We start from the raw sequence: 20,495 nt of genomic DNA on the forward strand, positions 1-20,495 counted from the left end.
AGAAAGAAGGATGCTCCTTGTTCTATAAGCCACATTATAGACCAGGGTCAAATATTCATTTTTTCCAAAGTAGTTTGTTCTCATATAATTATTAGAATATAATTCAGATACCAAAGAAATGACACTTTTTGTTAACACCAAAATCATAGAGGAAATAATAATTTAGGTAACAGAGTACAGCTTTCTTGTCTTCTATAGTAAACTTATCATTTAAATTTTAATATGTCTCATATTGTCAGCTAACAAATATGACCTTTGGTCATTTTAATAATATAGCCTACATTTGATATCATCACAAGCTTTTATATAATTGCTATATTGTGCCTACTATTGGTGTCTCTTTAAAAATTCACATACGCTCTCTCTAAATCTCTATATATATTTCATTCAACATTAACCAACTCAGAATTTTAATACAACTCTTTAGAAAAATTACCAAAAATAGTTACATTAAAAGAGTATATGGATATATTCAATCATCTAAAATATTTGAATAGACAAGTATAAGCACTCAATACTTGGAATGTCGATTGGTCTGAAAAAATAAATAGAAGAACCATAGTGGTGACTAATTAAATTCCAATAATTTTGTCCTATATTTTATTCATAGTGAGCTGGCATTTCTAAAGTATTGCTTTCTGAATCAAACAGAGAATACCTCTTTTATTTTGCTGATGTAAGAAGACAATGAAGAAAAATACTCAGGAGTTGGTAAATATACCGACACTGGAGGAAAATTGAAAGACAGTTTTATGAGTAGCACTGTAGCACTGTCATTGATTTGCTTGAGCAGGCACCAGTAATGTCTCCATTGTGAGACTTGTTGTTACTATTTTTGGCATATCAAATACGCCATGGGTATCTTGCCAGGATCTGCCATGCAGGCAGGATACTCATGGTAGCTTGCCAGGCTCTCCTAGAGAGACTGGGGAATTAAACCTGGATCAGCCATGTGCAAGGCAAATGCCCTACCCGCTGTGCTATCACTCCAGCTTCCAAGGCATTACTCATGAAATGAGTATTTTTTTTTTTTTGCTTTTTGGGTCACACTCAGCGATGCTCAGGGGTTATTCCTGGCTTTGCACTCAGGAATTACTCGTGGCGGTGCTTGGGGGACCATATGGTATGCTGGGATCGAACCCGGCTCGGCCGCATGCAAGGCAAATGCCTTACCCGCTATGCTGTCGCTCTGGCCCCATAAAATGAGTATTTTTTGGAAGATTTTTTTTTGAAATTCAAAACAATTTATTTTCTCTATGAAAATAGTAAATTACTAGGTGTAATTTCTGGCCTGTTATCTTTCCTCACTCAAACCATCCATTCTGTAAAAACACCAAACCAGAACCAATCGCAATGTACCTGTTGGGAGAGGTACTGTGAGTTCTTCTTCCAAAGAATGATGGGCGCCGAGACAACTCTCCGTCAAGATGATATCGTCAAGTGCAATATCACCGCGATGGCCTTTTCCAACTCTGCCTTCGAATTTGAGTTGGAAGTCCTCATCACCAGACAGAGGCAGTTCTTTGCGCTGCCAGAAATTGCCTTGTTCCACAGTGAGGTTCAACAGAACCTTTGTTTTGTTTGAGACCGATGCCTGGATCAAGGTGAGTGCTCCAATGCTATTTCCATACATGTGATAATGAAAAATTATCTGTGAGCAAGAATATTACACATGATACATACAATTAATTCCACCGTATTTTCAATTATACCATATTGCTTTCCCCCTTATTAAGAAATCCTTCTTTACTGTCACTGTCACTGTCATCCTGTTGCTCATCGATTTGCTCAAGTGGGCACCAATAACATCTCCATTGTGAGACTTGTTACTGTTTTTGGCATATCGAATATGCCATGGGTAGCTTGCCAGGCTCTGCTGTGCGGGCGAGATACTCTCTGTAGCTTCCCGGGCTCTCCAAGAGGGGCAGAGGAATCGAACCCGGGTCAGCCACATGCAAGATGAACACCCTACACGCTGCCACACCTACCTTCTTTACTGATGGAAGGAAAATTAGACTTGCATATTCTATGTATTATGAGTCACCCCTGCCATCACTGATATTGGTCTAGTCTTTAGTACTCTGCTATAATATATGAAAGACAAGTACAATAAGGGTCAAACAGAAAGTTAAATGAAAAAAGTAACAGAGTTTCACTTTTTCCTCATGATTTCTAAAAATGCCTCAATAAATTCTTATGTTTCACTGCCAAAGGGGGAAAATATCATTAAATGCTGATGCTTATATTAAAAGACTCCTCATGATTAAGAAATAGCAGGGGCTAAAGAAGAACATTTTTAATCTTATGAAACTTAAATCATTTTCTTCGAAATAGTAGCTGATTGCTTATTTCATCATATTCTTGCACGCGAAACACATTTTCACTTGTACAATATCCTCAGGGCTCTAGGACATATAGCAAAGCCACCAGAATAGCAATTATACTAATTTCACTGGAAAGGCTGAAACACCCTCCATGAGAGCAGCCTGAGGAGTTTTTCTCCAAGTGAAAATTAATAAAAGTATTTTCCGGGATTAACATTTCAATGTTTGAAAGATGGAGGTTGCCGTATTTTTGGAGTCTGTTACCCAGAAGGAAAAATCAGGGGAAATTCATGAGAAAGATGAACAGAGGTTAGGAACAGAGGGATTCTGAGTACTTTTAAGTTTCTGTTTTGTCATTTGCATAAATTCAGGAAAACAATCTTGGTGAGTGATGGGCACATATTTTAAAAAATGTGTTTGGCTCAAAGCCATAGTATAATGAGAAGGTCATTTGCCATGCACATAGCCAACTTGGGCCCAATCTCTTCCCCCAGTCACATCAGGAGTGATCCCTGGGCACAGAGTCAAGACTAAGCCCTGAGCACTGTCAAGTGTGGCCCCAAAAAATGCATTTTTAAAACACTAGTAGCCAGAGATTTTAGATGCTGAATTTAAAAAGATGCAATTAAAGGGTAGAGTAGCACTGTAGCTCTGTCAAACTGTTGTTCATCGATTTGCTTGAGCAGGCACCAGTAACGTCTCCATTTTGAATCTTGTTGTTACTATTTTTGGCATATTGAATACACCATGGGGAGCTTGTCAGGCTCTGCAGTGCGGGTGGGATACTCTTGGTAGCTTGCTGGGCTCTCCGAGAGGGATGAAGGAACTGAACCCGGGTCAGTCACGTGCAAGGCAAATGCCCTACCCGCCGTGCTATTGCTCCAGTCCAATGGCAGAGTATGTGATTAAAACATTACATACATAAGGACTGCACTCATTTGTGGAATATAAAGTAACAGAATGGGAGACCAACACCCACAGATAGTAGATATAAGAACCAGGAGGATTGCTCCATGGCTTGGAAGCTGGCCTCACTTGCTGCAGGAAAAGGCAGGTCAGATAGAGAAAGGACCATAAAGTACAGGATGCTTTTTGGAAGACCCGCTCAGGATGGGAGATGTGTGCAAAAGTAGACTATATACCAAACATGATGGCCATTTAATACCTGTATTGTAAAGCACAACATCCGAAAGGAGAGAGAGAGAGAGAGTAAAAAGGAATGTGCCTGCCACAGAGGTGGGGGAGAATTAGGGGGATACTGGGAACATTGGTGGTGGAGAATGGTCACTGGTGGAGGGATGGGTACTCCATCATTGTATGACTGAAACGTAAGCACAAAAGTTCATAAGTCTGTTACTGTACCTCACAGTGATTCATTAAAATAAATAAATAATTTTTTTTTGTTTTTTAGGTCACACCTGGCTATGCACAGGTGTTACTCCTGGCTCTGCACTCAGGAATTACTCCTGGCGGTGCTCAGGAGACCATATGGGATGCTGGGAATTGAACTTGGTTCGGCCGCGTGCAAGGCAAACACCCTACCCGCTGTGCTATCACTCCAGCCCCTAAATAAAAATTTTTAAAAAGATAAAATATTACGTATAGTAACTAGGTAAGGCAATAGCTAAGAATAGGAAAACTATGTGAAGGGCTTACTCAAATTTCAGGTATTATTCACTATTTTCAAAAATGTTTTATTGATTGATGACCCTTTCCAACACGAGCTTGCCTACCTTGGTGACAAGTTTGGGTAGGACTATAAAATCCAGAAGGCAGGACTCATTAGAGTTCAAAACAAAGGGCATGGGATCAACCCTTGGACTGCATCAAAAAAAAAAAACAGGGGAAATGGTCACTGGATACAGTGACCTGCAGCTGGCTTCCATGCTGTCAAAATGTGGCCAGCCCAGCAGTTAATCTTTTTTTGTACTCTAATTTATGCCACAACCAAAGACATGATCTAGAATACAGGTACTACTTCATATCTTCCAAAAGTCAATTTCTGAATGATGTCATTGATTAACATGCAAACAGACATCTAAATACCTATGTTCCAATGACAACATTTCCTACTTACTGGGCAATGCTAGTGCATAAAAGTCAACTTGTCTCTGGTTCTGTTAAAGAACCACTTTCTCCAGAAATTCGAGAGTAATGCATAAATATAATTATTTCACTTGTCAGTCTGTCTTTATTCCTCTCTCCACCAGTTTCTCCTTTTTTATCCCCAATTATCTCCAATGAGATTATTTCTCCAATTCAGTTTCAGGCATTTCACAAAGTCAAGGTACAGGTAGGATTTTCATAAGGATCTTGGAAGTCCCTCTATTTACCTGACAAACATACTTTCATATGAGGCCAATCACTTCCAACATAACCTCTCTTACTTCTTTGTACTTAATCTATATCATAAATATTCATAAAATGAACCATTCATCATTGATTTTTTGACATTTCTTCTAGGCATACTTCATTATTCTCACACAGATATGTAAAACAGTAGGGACTACAGTTTGGGGGCTAGGCAAATAGATATGAATAAATTACTTTTAGTTACCATAGTATAGAAACATACTTTGAACACTTTCTTAAGAATAGTCTAAGTCTAAATATAAAATCTTAGAGTTAAAACTGGACTTTTATATCATTCATGTTTAATTTTTAGTTAGCTTTCAAAGACAAGGACTTATCCACAATTTTCAGAATGTTTATAGCTGTATAGATATAGATCTGTAGCTACAGACTAAAAATATACAAATCTGATATGTTTGGGATTTATTTTTAAAGGAAGTCGCCAGCAATTTGGAAGATAGCAAAAAGAAACAAAGTACATTTGCATAAAACTTTGTTTCTTGGGGCTGGAGCCATAGCACAACAGGTAGTGCATTTGCCTTGCATGCGGCCACCCTGGGTTCAATCCCCAGAATCCCATATGATCTCCCAAGCACCACCAGAAGTAGTTCCTGAGTGTGGAACCAGGAGTAACCCCTGAACATCGCTGCTGTGACCCCCCTTAAAAAAATTTGTTTCTTGCCAAATTAATTAAAGTTCAATATTATTCTTTCAGCTGCATGGCAGAGCCGGGCAAGCTACCTGTGGTGTATTAGATATGCCAAAAACAGTAACAAGTCTCAGAACAGAGACGTTACTGGTGCCCACTAGAGCAAATTGATGAGCAACAGGATGACAGTGACCGTGATTATTCTTTCTGATTTGTTGCAGCTAGCTATTCTAGACTGCTGACTGAGTTATTTCTCCAAAACTCTGATTTGATCATGTCAATTTTGATGGAAACACTACTTTTCAATTTTGCCCAAAGAGAGAGAGATCAATCTGATTATTCCCTGATTTAAAGTATTAAATCAGCATAAGAGATGAAGAAATTCCTAGAGTAAAGTTTTAAGGTAGTTCAAGATTGGACAGTGGTAGGATATTGAAGACTGGTCAGTAGGAGAGAGAAGATCAAGTATCTATAACAGATGCAAGCTCAATTGGGTTCCATGGAATAAAGATTTAATATAACTTTCCAGGTTTAGAGACCTATTTGGAAACACATACAAAAAATAAAATGGTTTGATAGAACTTAAGTATAAATTTGGCTCCCATTAAACTGATTTTTTATCATGTAACAGCTTCCCTTCCCACCCCGAGTAGAGTTCCCGACAGCCGAAGACCACCAGAACCTAGCTACAGCCATGATGGAGGCCCCTCTCCACACTTTTGGACAGGCCTCATGCATGAAGGTACCTGCAGAGGAACCCAAGTATGTGTAATCCCATCAAAGGCCAACATTCAGAGACTTAAAAGCAAGCTCTCAGATATCTTTAGCCTTCTTCTCCCTCTGGGAAAATCTGGCAATCTTCTGAGAGTTTCCTGCCCACATGGGACACAGCCTTGCAAGCTTCCCATGGTGTATTCATATGCAAAATCCAGTAACAAGCTGGATCTCATTCCCCTGACCCTGAAGAGCCCCCACTGCAACATCGTTGGGAGGGCCGAGTCGAGATAGACTTCTAAGATCTCAGGGAAAGGACGAAATGAGATGTTACTGAGCCCGCCCAAGAAATCGGTGATTAACAGGATTTCGTGATTTGTGATTCATGAACAATCTTCCAAATTGATTTTCTTTATTGTGTTTAAACAATAGGCAGCCTATAATCAGTAAGTGTGTTCAGATAATAAAAATACTTCATATTTCATTGTAAATTTAGAAAAGGTACACTTATTTAGCATTATTCAAGCAAACAGCCAAAAATTAGGAGTGTATTATGTTTAAAACTATCTTTAGTTCTGGCCTAGAAGCAATGGAAGAGAAAACCCTGTAGATACATAGACATCCCATGAAGAGGTTTGGTCTGTATATCCTCACCTAGTTATATTTTTATTTTTTATTTATTTATTTATTTATTTATTTATTGGTTTTTGGGTCACACCTGGCGATGCACAGGGGTTACTCCTGGCTCTTCATTCAGGAATTACCCCTGGCGGTGCTCAGGGGACCATATGGGATGCTGGGATTCGAACCCGGTTCGGCCGTGCGCGTGCAAGGCAAACGCCCTACCCGCTGTGCTATTGCTCCAGCCCCACCTAGTTATATTTTTAATACTCCACAAAAGCATATCCTAAACTGAATGATTTCAAAGTCATCTTTGCTGTGGTCCTGACCATACACCAATTCTGTCTTTGACTCTACCAATTTCTGCCCACAAATATATTTGCTTTGCCTCCATACCTTGCAATTTTTGCTTCTTCCACTTATGAGAGGGCTTGAAATTCTGGCTACTCTCATAGGCTGCTGAGGGAACCAGCTCCTTACAAAGATGTAATGACCAGAGGAATTTCGCAAGGTGTGATCAGCCGCAGGCTCGGTGCCCACTGCAGGGATGCTGCAAGCTTTCAGATTCCAGTCCAAGTCATCATCCTGGTCTTGCTCCCAGGAACAAAGGTCAAATTCAAAATCACAGCGCTTACTGGTGGTACCTAAGATGGTAGAGAGGAATTGAAAAATGACTTTAAAGGATGCCATACAAAATTAGAGTGATGGTGTCACTTCAGGTAACGTTAAACAGTTTACAAAAAAATATTTTAACAGTAGTGACATTAGGACATTTTAGTTTGTGACGCACAGCTCTTTCTGAGGCACGTGTAAGGTTATTTCTTTACAAATATGGTGTAGTAATAAAATAGGTGAGAAAATAGCATTAGATACAGTTACTCCCATAAATCCCTTTTATGGCCAATGGGACTTAGTTCTTCTCTCTTTTCATCTTTGCTGAAATGGAGAATTTGGGAAGTTTATTACTCTGCAAGACAGGTTTAAGAAACGCTGTCTACAGTAAAAGTTATCATTAGTCATTATAATTATTAAAGATGCTCATTTTACAAATGAAAAATTGGTAAAAAAAGGAAAAAGAATTATAATTTGAATTAAGAAGTTATAGAAATTGAGTCTACTAAGTTTCATTAAATAGCAAACTATCTCCTGGCTATTTAAAAACATATTATTATTACTACCAGATTGTACTTATTCCCATTTCTAGAAAAATAAGAATCACTATCACTGAGTATTCAGTATGTCCTCACTGATTTTCTGCATGCTGCTTCTATTCATTTGTGAGTGATGGGTAATAAAATTTCCAACTTTGATAGAAATTTCATTAGTTTCTCTATTGCAGTTTTGTCTCACATAGTTTGACATATTAGTTATATTACACAGTGAATATTAATGTCTTCTTAAAACCTTTAATTTAAAAAAAAATCTCTGAAAATTTTTTGAAGTCAGCTGTCTAAAATTAATCCATTACTTGGAGAAGGCAGATGGAATAGAGGAGGGATCACTAAGTCAATGATGGTTGGAGAGGTGGTTTGGGATGGCAGATGTGTGCTGAAAGTAGAAAGGGACCAAACATGATGGCCTTTCAGTATCTGTATTGCAAGCCACAATGCCCAAAGTAGAGAGTAAGAGGGAAATTGTCTGCCAGAGACGGGGTGGGGGGGTTTGCTGGCATCGGGGAGGGAATTCCAGGGATATTGCTGGTGGAAAATGTACACTGGTGGAGGGAGGATGGGCATTTGATCATTAGATGACTGAAACTCAAACATGAAAGCTGTATCTCATGGTGATTCAATTAAAACTTTTAAAAATTAAATTAATCTATTATTTGTTTTAATAATTAGTGTGAGCATAGTATATGTCTTGTCATACATTTATTTTTAATCTATCTTTGTATATAATGAATTTCTCATGCCATACAGAAAAGTTGACTCAAAATGGATTTAATACATTGATATTAAATAAGAATCCATAAAATAAATCAAGAAAACATAGGCAGCATTATTCATATATCAACATCAGAGGTAGTCTTCAAGGACTCAAATCCATTGGGAATTAAAACAATACCAAATATAAACATATGTAACTGTATCAAACAAGGAGTTTCTACACTTAGAAAGAAATCAGCTAAAATAAAGATGCTTGTACTGAGTGGGAGAAAATGTTCACTCAACATGCATCTGACTAAAGGTCAATTCCAAGATGTATAAAGCACTCACAAACTCAATAATAACAACAAAAAAATAACCCCATGAGAAATTGAAAGAAGAGTTGTGAAATTCAACTCTGATTCAACTCATATAGAATTTCATTAAGGAAGATAAACTGATGGCCAACAAACATATGAAAACATTCTCATCATTGTTGAACACAAGCAACATAACCACTGATTACAAGGAAAATGAAAATGACAATGAAAGGCTGGAGAGATAGTACAGTGCTTTCCTTCCCTGCGGCTGTGCTGGATTTGATCCCCAGCACTCCATATGGTCCCCTGTGCTTGCCATGAGTGATCTTTGAGCACAGATCCAGGAGAAAACCCTAAGTACAGCTTACTCATTTTGTTTTGGGTAAAAACAAATAAAAACGATTAAACAAAAAAGTCAAAAACCTACCCACGAAGGACAGAGCGAGAATGGACTATTTCAAAAACAATCAGTGGATGTAGGAAAAAAGGAACTTCAAGTAAATACAGGTCAAGATGCAACCATCCCTGTGGTCCAGCTTCTATGGAAAATGAAATTTAAAAATTTAAAAATAGAACTGCCACATCATCCAGGAATTCCATTCTTTAAACCTATCCCAAGACCACAGAAATATTAATTTGAAAAGATATCTGTATTTCTTTGTTTATAGCATAGATTTTTACAAAAGCCAAGATCTGGAAACAACCCAAGGGCTCAACAACTAATGAATGGATACATAAAAAAATGCTATCGATACACACTGGAAGACTATCCAGAAGTTAGAAAAAAATGATGTCTTTCTTGCATTTCACAACAAGTTGGATTGAACTGGAGAATATCAGGTTGAGCAATGTGGTTAAAAGGAGAAAGGAAAATACTGAATGATTCCACTCATATGTGGAGTACATCTAAACAAAGGCCAGTGAAAACAAATCCTGAGATTTTACCCACAGAAATGAGTCTGCCATCAAAAGGCACATGAAAAAGTGCTCTACATCACTAATCATCAGAGAGATGCAGATCAAAACAACCATGAGATACCACCTCACACCACAGAGACTAGCACACATCCAAAAGAACAAAAGCAACCGCTGTTGAAGAGGATGTGGGGAGAAAGGGACCCTTCTACACTGCTGGTGGGAATGCCGGCTAGTTCAGCCCTTTTGGAAAACAGTATGGACGATTCTCAAAAAACTAGAGGTTGAGCTCCCATTTGACCCAGCAATACCACTGCTGGGAATATATCCCAGACAAGCCAAAAAGTATAGTCGAAGTGACATATGCACTTATATGTTCACCGCAGCACTGTTTACAATAGCCAGAATCTGGAAAAAACCCGAGTGCCCTAGAACAGATGACTGGTTGAAGAAACTTTGGTACATCTATACAATGAAATACTATGCAGCTGTTAGGAAAAATGAGGTCATGAATTTTGCATATAAGTGGATCAGCATGGAAAGTATCATGCTAAGTGAAATGAGTCAGAAAGAGAGAGACAGACATAGAAAGATTGCACTCATCTGTGGAATATAGAATAATAGACTATAAGACTAACGCCCAAGAATAGTAGAAATAAGTACCAGGAGATTGTTTCCATGGCTTGGAGGCTGGTCTCTCATTCTGGGTAACTCAGGGAAGGGACCACCAAGTAAAATGTGGTTGGAGGTCATGTGGGGGAAGGGTGATGCGGGCCGAGTACAGACTAGAGACTGAACACAATGGCCACTCAACACCTTTATTGCAAACCACAACACCTAATCAGAGAGAGAGAACAAAAGGGAATTCCCTGCCATAGTGGCAGGGTGGGGTGGGGGGAGACGGGACTGGGGAGGGGGGGAGAGATGTTGGGTTTACTGGTGGTGGAGAATGGGCACTGGTGAAGGGATGGGTTATCGAACTTTGTATGGGGGAAACATGAGCACAAAGATGTATGGATCTGTAACTGTACCCTCACGATGACTCTCTAATTAAAAATAAACTAATAAAAAAAAGAAAGAAATGAGTCTGCCAAGAGGCTGGGAGAGAACGAGAAGGAACCAGGGGACAGTGATGGAGGCATAGTTACTACCTCTGGTAGTAACTTTGTAAGCCTAGAGCATTAGTATCATGTCAACCAAGACCATCCATGGTAACTCACGGTTCCAGAAGGCCTAATCTAAACGTTAGACATGGGAGTTTCCTGGTGGACAGTTCCACAACAAAATTGACCACATCACATTCAATCCAAGGTTTTGCCTGAAAGGAACGAACATCTCCAAATGCAGCAGCTATGTGTACCTGGGTCGAGAACTCAACATGAGGAACAATTTGGCACCAGAACTGCACAGGAGGAAGAGAGCAGCGTGGAATGCCTTCAAGAGCGTCTAAGAAGTGGTTGAGAGGATAAAGAACTTCTGGCTCTGGGCACATCTTTTTGACTCCACCGTTCTTCCTGCACTAACATATGCCTCAGAGACCTGGGCCCTACGAAAACCAAATGAGAACACTATTATAGTATCTCAAAGAGGAATTGAAAGAGCTGTGCTTGGAGTATCATGTTTCACGCAAGTGAGAGAAAGAATCTGGAGTTCCCAACTCCGTCGACAATCAGGAATCAGGGACCCTGTCTCGTTTGCCAAGGCATCAAAAATCAGATGGGCCAAACACGTAATGTGATTTAGAGATGACCACTGGACTAGAGCTGTTACCGACTGGATTCCACAGGACGTCAAAAGACCGCATGGCTGCCCACCTATGAGATGGTCAGACTTTTTAGTCAAAACCCTGAACAAACTGTTTGAGGCTCTTCGTGTTCCTGGAGCAAGCAGATACCATTGGGCTACACTAGCACGCGACCGGGATGAATGGATATGTTACTGGTGCCCGCTCGAGCAAATTGAACATCAATGGGATGACAAGTGATACAAGTGATACTATAAACCATGATACCTAAAGTTATAAAATCATATGTAGTATTTGAAAACTGTACATCTAAGAAAGCATAAGGACTAATACGCTCTTCAGAATGCTTTAATTCCAGGAACAGTCAGGCTAACACTGGTTTCTAATTAGTTTCAAATATAGGGAACATTTTTCTGTCATAATTTCTGTCATCAAATGAACAGGATGACATTTTCTACGCAGTTGCTAATTCAGTTTTTAAATTACATTTGCAATCATTTTGGTAACGTACTCTTTCCTGGAATAGATGATAATGCTTACAATTTCTGTTTTGGTTCAGTACACTGAAGTTACAGTGTCCTTTCAGAGAGCTGAGAGGCAAAATCTCTTTGAAATAATAATGAACCTCCACTTGTCATCTTGCTTAAAAACTGAAAAGTAATCTAGGCTAAAAATGATGAAATAAAATGATCCAGTTTCCCTTTTGTTGGAGAACTTAGCATCCCATGAGGAGCAGATTACCATAGAGACCAGCTCCCCAAAAGGCCACTGGAATGAGGAAATGCTGCCGCAAAAATGGGTTCCAACTGATTTTAAAATATAATATAAATATGACTACATGGATTCCTAGAAAGCACATTGTATTTTTCTTTTAGAATTTAGTGTTTAAGATGTATTTCCTTGGAAATTTTAATATTAACATGCCAGCATGGAAAATACAACCATCAGGCATAAGCTATTTGAGTTTCTCCTCAAATCCAATGTGTGGGAGGAAACAGCATGTAATTTCATTTTCTACTATTTCCCATAGGGCCCAGGTGAGAAAAGCAGCAAACAGTTTTCCTACAGATGGCAAGTCCTGGCATTTCATGCAGTAATTAATGCCACGCTGGTAGGTGTTCCATCAAGGAGAAAAGGTCACCTTTGTATCAACCCATTTGTCCATTAAGTGTCATTCAATTTTCTCGATTTCTAGAAACTATTATGTTCCTATCAATAAACACCTTTATCCATAAAACATTTTACTCATAAAAGATCATTTCTGATGTACAAAACCTAATTTACTTTACAATTTAAGACCCCATATCAAAGTTCTCATGACATTGTATTTAATTTATTCCCTCAATAGAAAATTTCCAGCCTCATCTATAAGTAAAGCACATTGATAAAAACAGGAAGCTGACTGGAAAGGGGTTAATGTATTAAGCATGATGTGTATTAGATCCTGAGTATTCTCTCGGGTTTTTTTTTCCAGGGTAGGAGGAACACACCTGACAGTTTTGAGAGGCTACTCCTGGCTCTGCTCTCGGGACGGGTTCCTGGTGGACTCCTGATGGGCTTGGTGACTGTATGGGGTGCTAAATATTGAACCTGGGTCAGCCACATGCAAGGCAAGCACCCTCCCTGCTGTACCATCATCCTGGCCCTGAGTATTCTTTTTATGTCTATTATTTCATTTAATTTACACAACCTCTTTACAGAATATTGTAAATACTCTTAGTTTGGTTGATAACAAAGAAAGTTCAGAGTTAATGCTTACTATTTCACTGTAGTGGTGGAGTTATGAGTTTAAGAATGAAAGGACATACCCTGTACCACTATTCCCCTTTACAGTGTGATATACTGCAGTCACGGGTGGAGGTCGATGTCAAAACACCAGACATTGACAGATAGACAGGGCAAGAAATGTGGAGGGATCATAAAGACACTGGTGGAAGGTTTGGAGCAATCTACGGAGTAGAGAGGTAGTAATTTTGCACACCAAAAGCATAGGAGTTCATGTCAATGTGACTATGTTACCTCAACCACAATTTAAAAAAAATAAAAAGGAACATATGTCTAAAAGAAACATTCTCCAAGAGCCCGCTGTCTCTCTGGACAGGGAGCTACACAGAAATGGAGACATCAGACTGAACTTCATGCTTTCTGTGATAGAAGATGTGGACTTTCCTTCTGTCTGTCCTTCGAAATAGGAATGTCTCTGGATGACAGTTTGCCAAAGGCAGAAGGTTTTGCACTGAAATGAATAAAATACACCTTAAATATAAGTTCCCTTTGGGGGCTATTTAGAAACAAAATATCATATTGAAGGCTTTCAGGATTCCCACATGTAGAAACTATATTTTTGTGTAACAAATTCTATCCTCAACCCATTTCACAATGATGAGACTTAGTTCCTCAGTGACAACTGCTGCAGGGAGGGACAGGACAGTGGTTTCGAATCCTAAAATAAGCAAAAAGTATAAGAAAAGAAGCTACTTTCCAGATTTACGTGGAGTCCATTCTTAGCTCTGTGACTTTTAGGAATCCTATGAAGTTTCTCTGGACTATTCTAACACAGTGTCAGATAACTGGGAGCCTTAGAACAACAGAAACGTTTTTCCACTTAGAGTTGCTCCAACTAACAGTTGGAAATCCAAATCTGAGCCTCGCTGGCTCTGAGGGCCAGGGTGGACAATTCTTTCCCATCATTTTTCATTGTGTTCATTCTCAGAAATCATTCCTTGACTTGTGGGTGCATCACTCCAATCTCATGCGACGCACGCCATGCCACGGTCCTTCCCTCTGTGGAGGTCTGTGTCTGTACACCCCACTCTTCTAAGAACACCAGTGGCTCGTTGCCTCAGAGAACATCTGAATCCATATGACCTCCCTTTACCACACTGCAGCCACCAAGATAATACTATTTCCAAATCAGATCACATCCACAAATAGCAAATGAAAATGAATTTATAGGGGGAACCATACAACCCAGTAGGGGATTTTTTTAAGACAATACGTTAGCTTTTGATGGCTAAATCATGTGATTATAATAGACCAGAGAGATAGTACAAGGGGCAAGGTGCTTGCCTGACCTACCACCACATGTGGCCACCCCCCCCCCATCACCACTAGGAGTGATAACTGAGCAGGAGCCAAGAGAAAGCTCTGAGCACTACTAGATTTGGCCCCAAAACAAAAAACAGAAAGAAAAGAATAACTTGACAGACACTCGTTTTTTTATTTCACTTTTTAGATTAAACAAAGAACCATAAGATCAACATTAGCTATATATTATATATTTTTACAACAAATTTATTTTTAAAAATACTGCCATTTCTTCCTTATTAAATTTAATATATCATCTTCAACACATTATAAAATATTATTATATGAGTTTGATAAGACTGTTACCTATAAATAATTATTTTCAATATATATCTCCTTGTTACAGTTTTTTTTCCCAGTGAGGTTTTTGTTACATTAATGGTTTGCTATCTCAAAGCATTCTAAAAATATAATATTCTTATCTCAAAGTGCATGATTTAACTATTGCATACTGAATTTGGTTTACTATTATTTTCAGTTAGGGCAACATTATATTGACAGGGAGTTTGAATTATAGTTTTCTTACTTTTCCAATTTTTGAAGACTATTATTAGTGACATATTGCACTGTAGCACTACCGTACCATTTTTCATCGATTTGCTCAAGCGGGCACCAGTAACATCTCCATTGTGAGACTTGCTGTTACTATTTTTGGCATATCAAATATGCCATGGGTAGCTTGCCAGGTTCTGCTGTGTGGGCAGGATACTCTTGGTAGCTTGCTGGGCTCTCCGAGAGGGATGGAGGAATTGAACCCAGGTCAGCCGCATGCAAGGCAAACACCCTACCCACTGTGCTAGCACTCCAGTCCAGGTAGAGTATAATCAAGCAAAAAAAAAAAGCAGGAACAACATAAAAATAGGATATGGCTAATAGCACTGATTGGACAACAACCACCACCAAAGAAGTCCATGTATAAAACATGCTAAAGAATAACTTTAATTAAAGAGATGACTATCAAGAGAAAATACTATTTAGACTATTGAGAAAGCATTTCCTCCTTTGTACCAAGTCCTGCATGCAGGAAGCCCCTAGAACACAGCCCAGACGCCAGATTGCACTTGCTTCTTAGTAGGCCCGTTTATGTACATGATCTAATTCTTAGCTTTTTTCTTTTTAAAGTGATATTCGTAAGTCTGTGAGTATAATTCATTGGTAGAGTGCATGCCTCACTTATGAGAGGGCTTGTGTTCAATCCCAGGCAATCCCCCAAAATTAATCTAAAAAACTTAAATAAAACAATAATAATACCTCCATTGTTTACTGTTCTTAGAATTACAAGTTTTTTGGTTTTGTTTGGGGGCCACACCTGGCAGTGCTCAGGGGTAACTCCTGGCTCTCCATTCAGGAATTATTCCTGGCAGACTCAGGGACAGGGTGCTGGGGATCAAACCCGGGTTCACCTTGTGCAAGGCAAGCACCCTCCCCACCATACTAGCTCTCCAGCCCCAAAGAATTACAATTTTTTTAAAAGGGAACATTCACTTAGTCCCACTACCCAATAAAGCATATTTTCAATATGCCTCTTTCTTAGTGACATATTAGCTTCATAAAATAAATTCTAAAATTTCAGAGTTGGAAGTTTCTTACGGAAGCATTATCAACTCAAATCAGTTTGACAGAACTCAGTAGTGTCTATCCCAGGAAACACAACTGGAGGACACGTGTTGATAACTTTATCTAAGAGATTATAGGCTCTTAAGGTTTTCTGTTTTGTTAATGTTGGTCACTTTTCTCTAAAAAATTAACCACTTCACTGGCATTATTAGACAATCAATTATTGATTTCCAAATGCTGATGATGTCTCTCTTCGCAAACCTACATTTATGTTTCTTCTCATTTTTGAAATTTAAGCCTGATGTTTAACCTACTTTCAAAAACAGTATGTTCTTTCATTTGTCATTCGAAGTGTTTTTCTGTTTTCTGAGTGACTATTCTTTGTTGTAATTTTTAATCTTACTTTATTGCAATAACTTTCATTTTTCAAATGTTCAAATTTACAAAAACCTTGCAAAAACAGAATACCACCTTTTTTACTAGAATCACAAGCATTTATAGTGACCCCATTTGCACTACCTATGTTGTTTTTTTTTTCTATATTTATGGAAGAGGGAGCACCCAAACATTGCTTGGTTAGATGCCATCCTTCAACTGATTAGCAAAGGATACCTCTTGGCAGTACTCGGCTAACCAGCTGGTGGGTCAATGCTCAGCAGGAAAATGAGGCGCTATACAGCTGTAATCTGGGGTCACGAGCTTGCACTTGGGGCCTGGTATAATGCAACATGATGCAGCGTGTGCCCACTGACCAACACCCTGGCTCTGATCGGTGTGTTAATTTGACTTAGCATTTGAATTTTATATTATAGTTGTTACACTGTTTGCTTTTGTGATGCTGTGATCAAAACTGGGACCTTATGTTTGCAATACATGCACATCCGTCTATAGGTCCATACTCTCACTAGTTTCTTTTGATATATTTGAATTTTAATATTTTTCCATTTTACTATTTTTTGAACATGTAAATTTTATGTTTGTAAGTATCTTGATTGGTTTTATAGATTTGGATCTGAGGCAGAGACTTTAAAATTAAACAATCAGTGCTCACTACAGCTGCACATATATTAAAACCTCTTTTTTCTATAAATAAAAGTAAAGATTGAGGATTCTTCCAAAATTATATATGTACAAAAGCAGTAACAACAAGTCTCACAATGGAAACATTACTGGTGCCCACTCGAGCAAATTGATGAACAACAGGATGACAGTGCAGTGCAGTGCTATTGTATATAACATTCTTCAATAATTTCTATTCAGAAATTAATGTTGAAGTTTTAGGTTTCTCATTGCATTTTATGTATCTGTTTCTATTTTAAATCCATCTATATCAATACCCAACACTTTGCTAATAATATCCAATGCAGTTTATTGATGAACTTATTTAATTTAGCTCAATTTAAAGTGCATTAAATATATTGAATTTTACAAACTCCATATGGAGATATATGGAAGTCCTATATATTAGCTAGTCGTCATCACCAATTATGCATGGTGTTCTTTTCATTAAATTAAACTGTCTTATTTGTACTAATAAAATAATTAAATTTGTTTTTTAATCATTTTAATTTTAATACCACTTGTGCTTAAATTTTATTCTGGATTACAATTAAATAATTCTTCCTATTCTTACCTAATTTTACCTGAATTTTTCTTTTTTTTCTATCTTTTCTATCTTATGGTCTTCAACTCATATTTTACACCATCTATTATGCTTATAATATGCTGAAAATGCACAACAGAATATATTTACTTTATTTGGGTTAATAATATTTGGGTTATTTAATACATTTCAAAAATAATTTGATTCTTCTGTTATTTCTAATTTTGTTGTTATTTCACAAAATACTATTTATAAATATCCCAAAACTGTTTTTTGATTTGGATTTTGACTCATTCAATATTATATGTTGGCTTATGGAAGTCCTTTCTCATCAGTATACCTAGAGGTCACAAACTATTCATACTTCAATTTCTAGTACAAGGTAGACTGTAATTAATGTAACCTTTTATAATGAGGTGGAACCATTTCTCACCCCATTTTCCGGCCTCGTGACTCTAATTAACAGAAAACAGCAAGGGTAGAATAACAGTAGCAACTAACAAGAACAGAAAAACTACTTAACAATTTCCAGGCTTCTTTACTATAAGCTTACCCTTTTTTATACTTAAGCGGCCAAAATCAGTTTCTTCTCCTACATATTTTTTATATACGTTAAAATTTATCTTCCTACTCTATTTTCATATAATATTGTCTCTTCAGGGAAACTATTAGTTGGGGATAAAGGGAACGTAAATCAATCCATTTTTGTTCTAATTACAATGGGAAAATTACTCTTAAGTTGTATACTATTTTATGTGACCTAAAAAATCGAATATTGACCGATGAGATTCAAAAGCAATATATATGTAATTTCATGGGTAAGGAAATTATATTTGAATTTATAAAAACTATTGTGCTGAGGAAAAAAAGGTGAAGATATTCGAAGGTAAATAACCATGTAAGGAGCTTGTCTGTTTACTCTAATTCTACAGTTTGGATAAACTCAGAAATGGCTAGAATCCATGGCAATTATATTCCAATATAAATAAATGTAAAATCATATCTTTCTGTTTAAATATAAATGGATGAGGCAGGTATGACTTGGGTACCACAGCATGTGAAAAGCAATTTCCACACCTATGTTTTCTTAGAACTGGAGCAATAGTACAGTGGGTAGGGTGTTTGCCTTGCAAGCGGCAGATCCAGATTTGATTCCTCCGTCCCTCTCGGAGAGCCGGGCAAGCTACCGGGAGTATTCCTCCCACACCCGAGAGTATCCCTCTCGAATGACAGAGCCTGGCAAGCAACCTGTGGCATATTCAATATACCAAAAACAGTAACAAGTCTCACAATGGAGACGTTACTGGTGCCCGCTTGAGCAAATCAATGAACAATGGAACTACAGTGCTACAGTGCTGTTTTCTTAACTTCCTGAATGACCATGACAGAGATTACCAATTACTCTTCTGTTAATATGATTGAAATTTTTAGTACTTATATTGTTTGAAGTTTTTACAAGGGTTGGTTATTTGTCCCTTTTGGAAAAAAAAAGTTGAACTTTCTTTTTCTTCCTTGACACCAAGATCAGTTTTTCTTCTTCTGATTTCTCTGTCTCCTTCATAAGCATCTTTCTTTTAAATATTGGCACTATTCAGGATTTGAACCTATATATCTTTTCTTCCCATTATTATAGATGCCATATATAGGTAATATTCACTCAATGTTTTTAATAATTGTTATGCATGAATGGTTCCCAATTCTATGTTTCCTATAGAAATCCATTTCCTAACCTTTACTTGCATTTGCTCACCTTTCCATTTGACATATTTCTGTTTGGAAAGACCCATGTATACCTTAAACTCAACAAATAAAAATGCAAAACTATAACCTTTGAAATTTTGTCTCTTGGGCCAGAGAGATAGCAGGTAGGGTGCTTGGCTTGCACATGTAAAATATGGGTTTGATCCCCAGCAACACATATGGTCTCCTGAGTTTGCCAGAAATGATCCCTGAGTGCAAAAACAGGAGTAAACCCCAAGCACAGTCAGGCATGACCCCCAAACAAAAGCATCTCATCTTTGGCTTCATAAACTGAAAATGAAACTACCAGATAAATACTCATCCAACCTAAAAATCCTCTAAAATCCATAAGATCAATATATTTATTCAAAATATTTCTGCCTTTCCATTGTCATGGAAAGCACCTTGACACTATTATCTCTTGAGAGAAGCATTAAAATAGTTTCCCAAATCCCAGTTTCCAAAATTGTTGTCATCTACACTGATGTTGGAGTTATATTTCCAAAATCCAACTTTGATAATGTAATTTCTGTGCTTAAAATACTAAAATGGCTCTGTTACTTGAAATTAAAAGATACATTTCTTTATCTGGATACTAGCTATCTCTGTTTGCTCTCTGGACTCATTTCTAATTGCTCATTACTCTCAAATCAATGTTCAGATATTTGATGTCAGCCTTTCTATACCATAAAATCACAATGATCTCTTGCCTTTGGCTCTTTTGCTCCCACGTTTGTAATCCCTCATACTATAACCTTCTTCACTAGTTATTCAATCCTTGATAATTCTTATACATGATCAATAAATGACCAGTAGAACAATAATTAAATTCCTAAGTCATATGAATCTCTTACTGACATAGAAGTAAGTCATAAATATTATAGTGTTCAAATAATACTGTGAAATTTTATGAACATTTAATTCCCATGTTTAAAGAAGAAACTGAGTATTGAAATGAACAATGAAAGAAAGATGAGATAATAAGACATAACATAATTAAGGTT

General features: G+C 37.6%; 1 protein-coding gene across 1 annotated transcript in view; it reads right to left on the minus strand.

The window, feature by feature from the left end:
• The window catches only part of MALRD1 (MAM and LDL receptor class A domain containing 1), a 590,643-nt gene that overhangs the window by 353,367 nt on the left and 216,781 nt on the right, over positions 1 to 20,495 (minus strand). Inside the window, exons 25-26 of the mRNA XM_012931979.2 lie at positions 7,057 to 7,304; positions 1,360 to 1,651 (exon numbers count right to left, since the gene is read on the minus strand). Coding sequence (XP_012787433.2) covers positions 1,360 to 1,651; positions 7,057 to 7,304 — 540 coding nt within the window. The remainder of the gene's footprint in view (positions 1 to 1,359; positions 1,652 to 7,056; positions 7,305 to 20,495) is intronic.

Source organism: Sorex araneus, chromosome 9, assembly GCF_027595985.1.
Source record: "Sorex araneus isolate mSorAra2 chromosome 9, mSorAra2.pri, whole genome shotgun sequence".
NCBI classification, from domain to species: domain Eukaryota; kingdom Metazoa; phylum Chordata; class Mammalia; order Eulipotyphla; family Soricidae; genus Sorex; species Sorex araneus.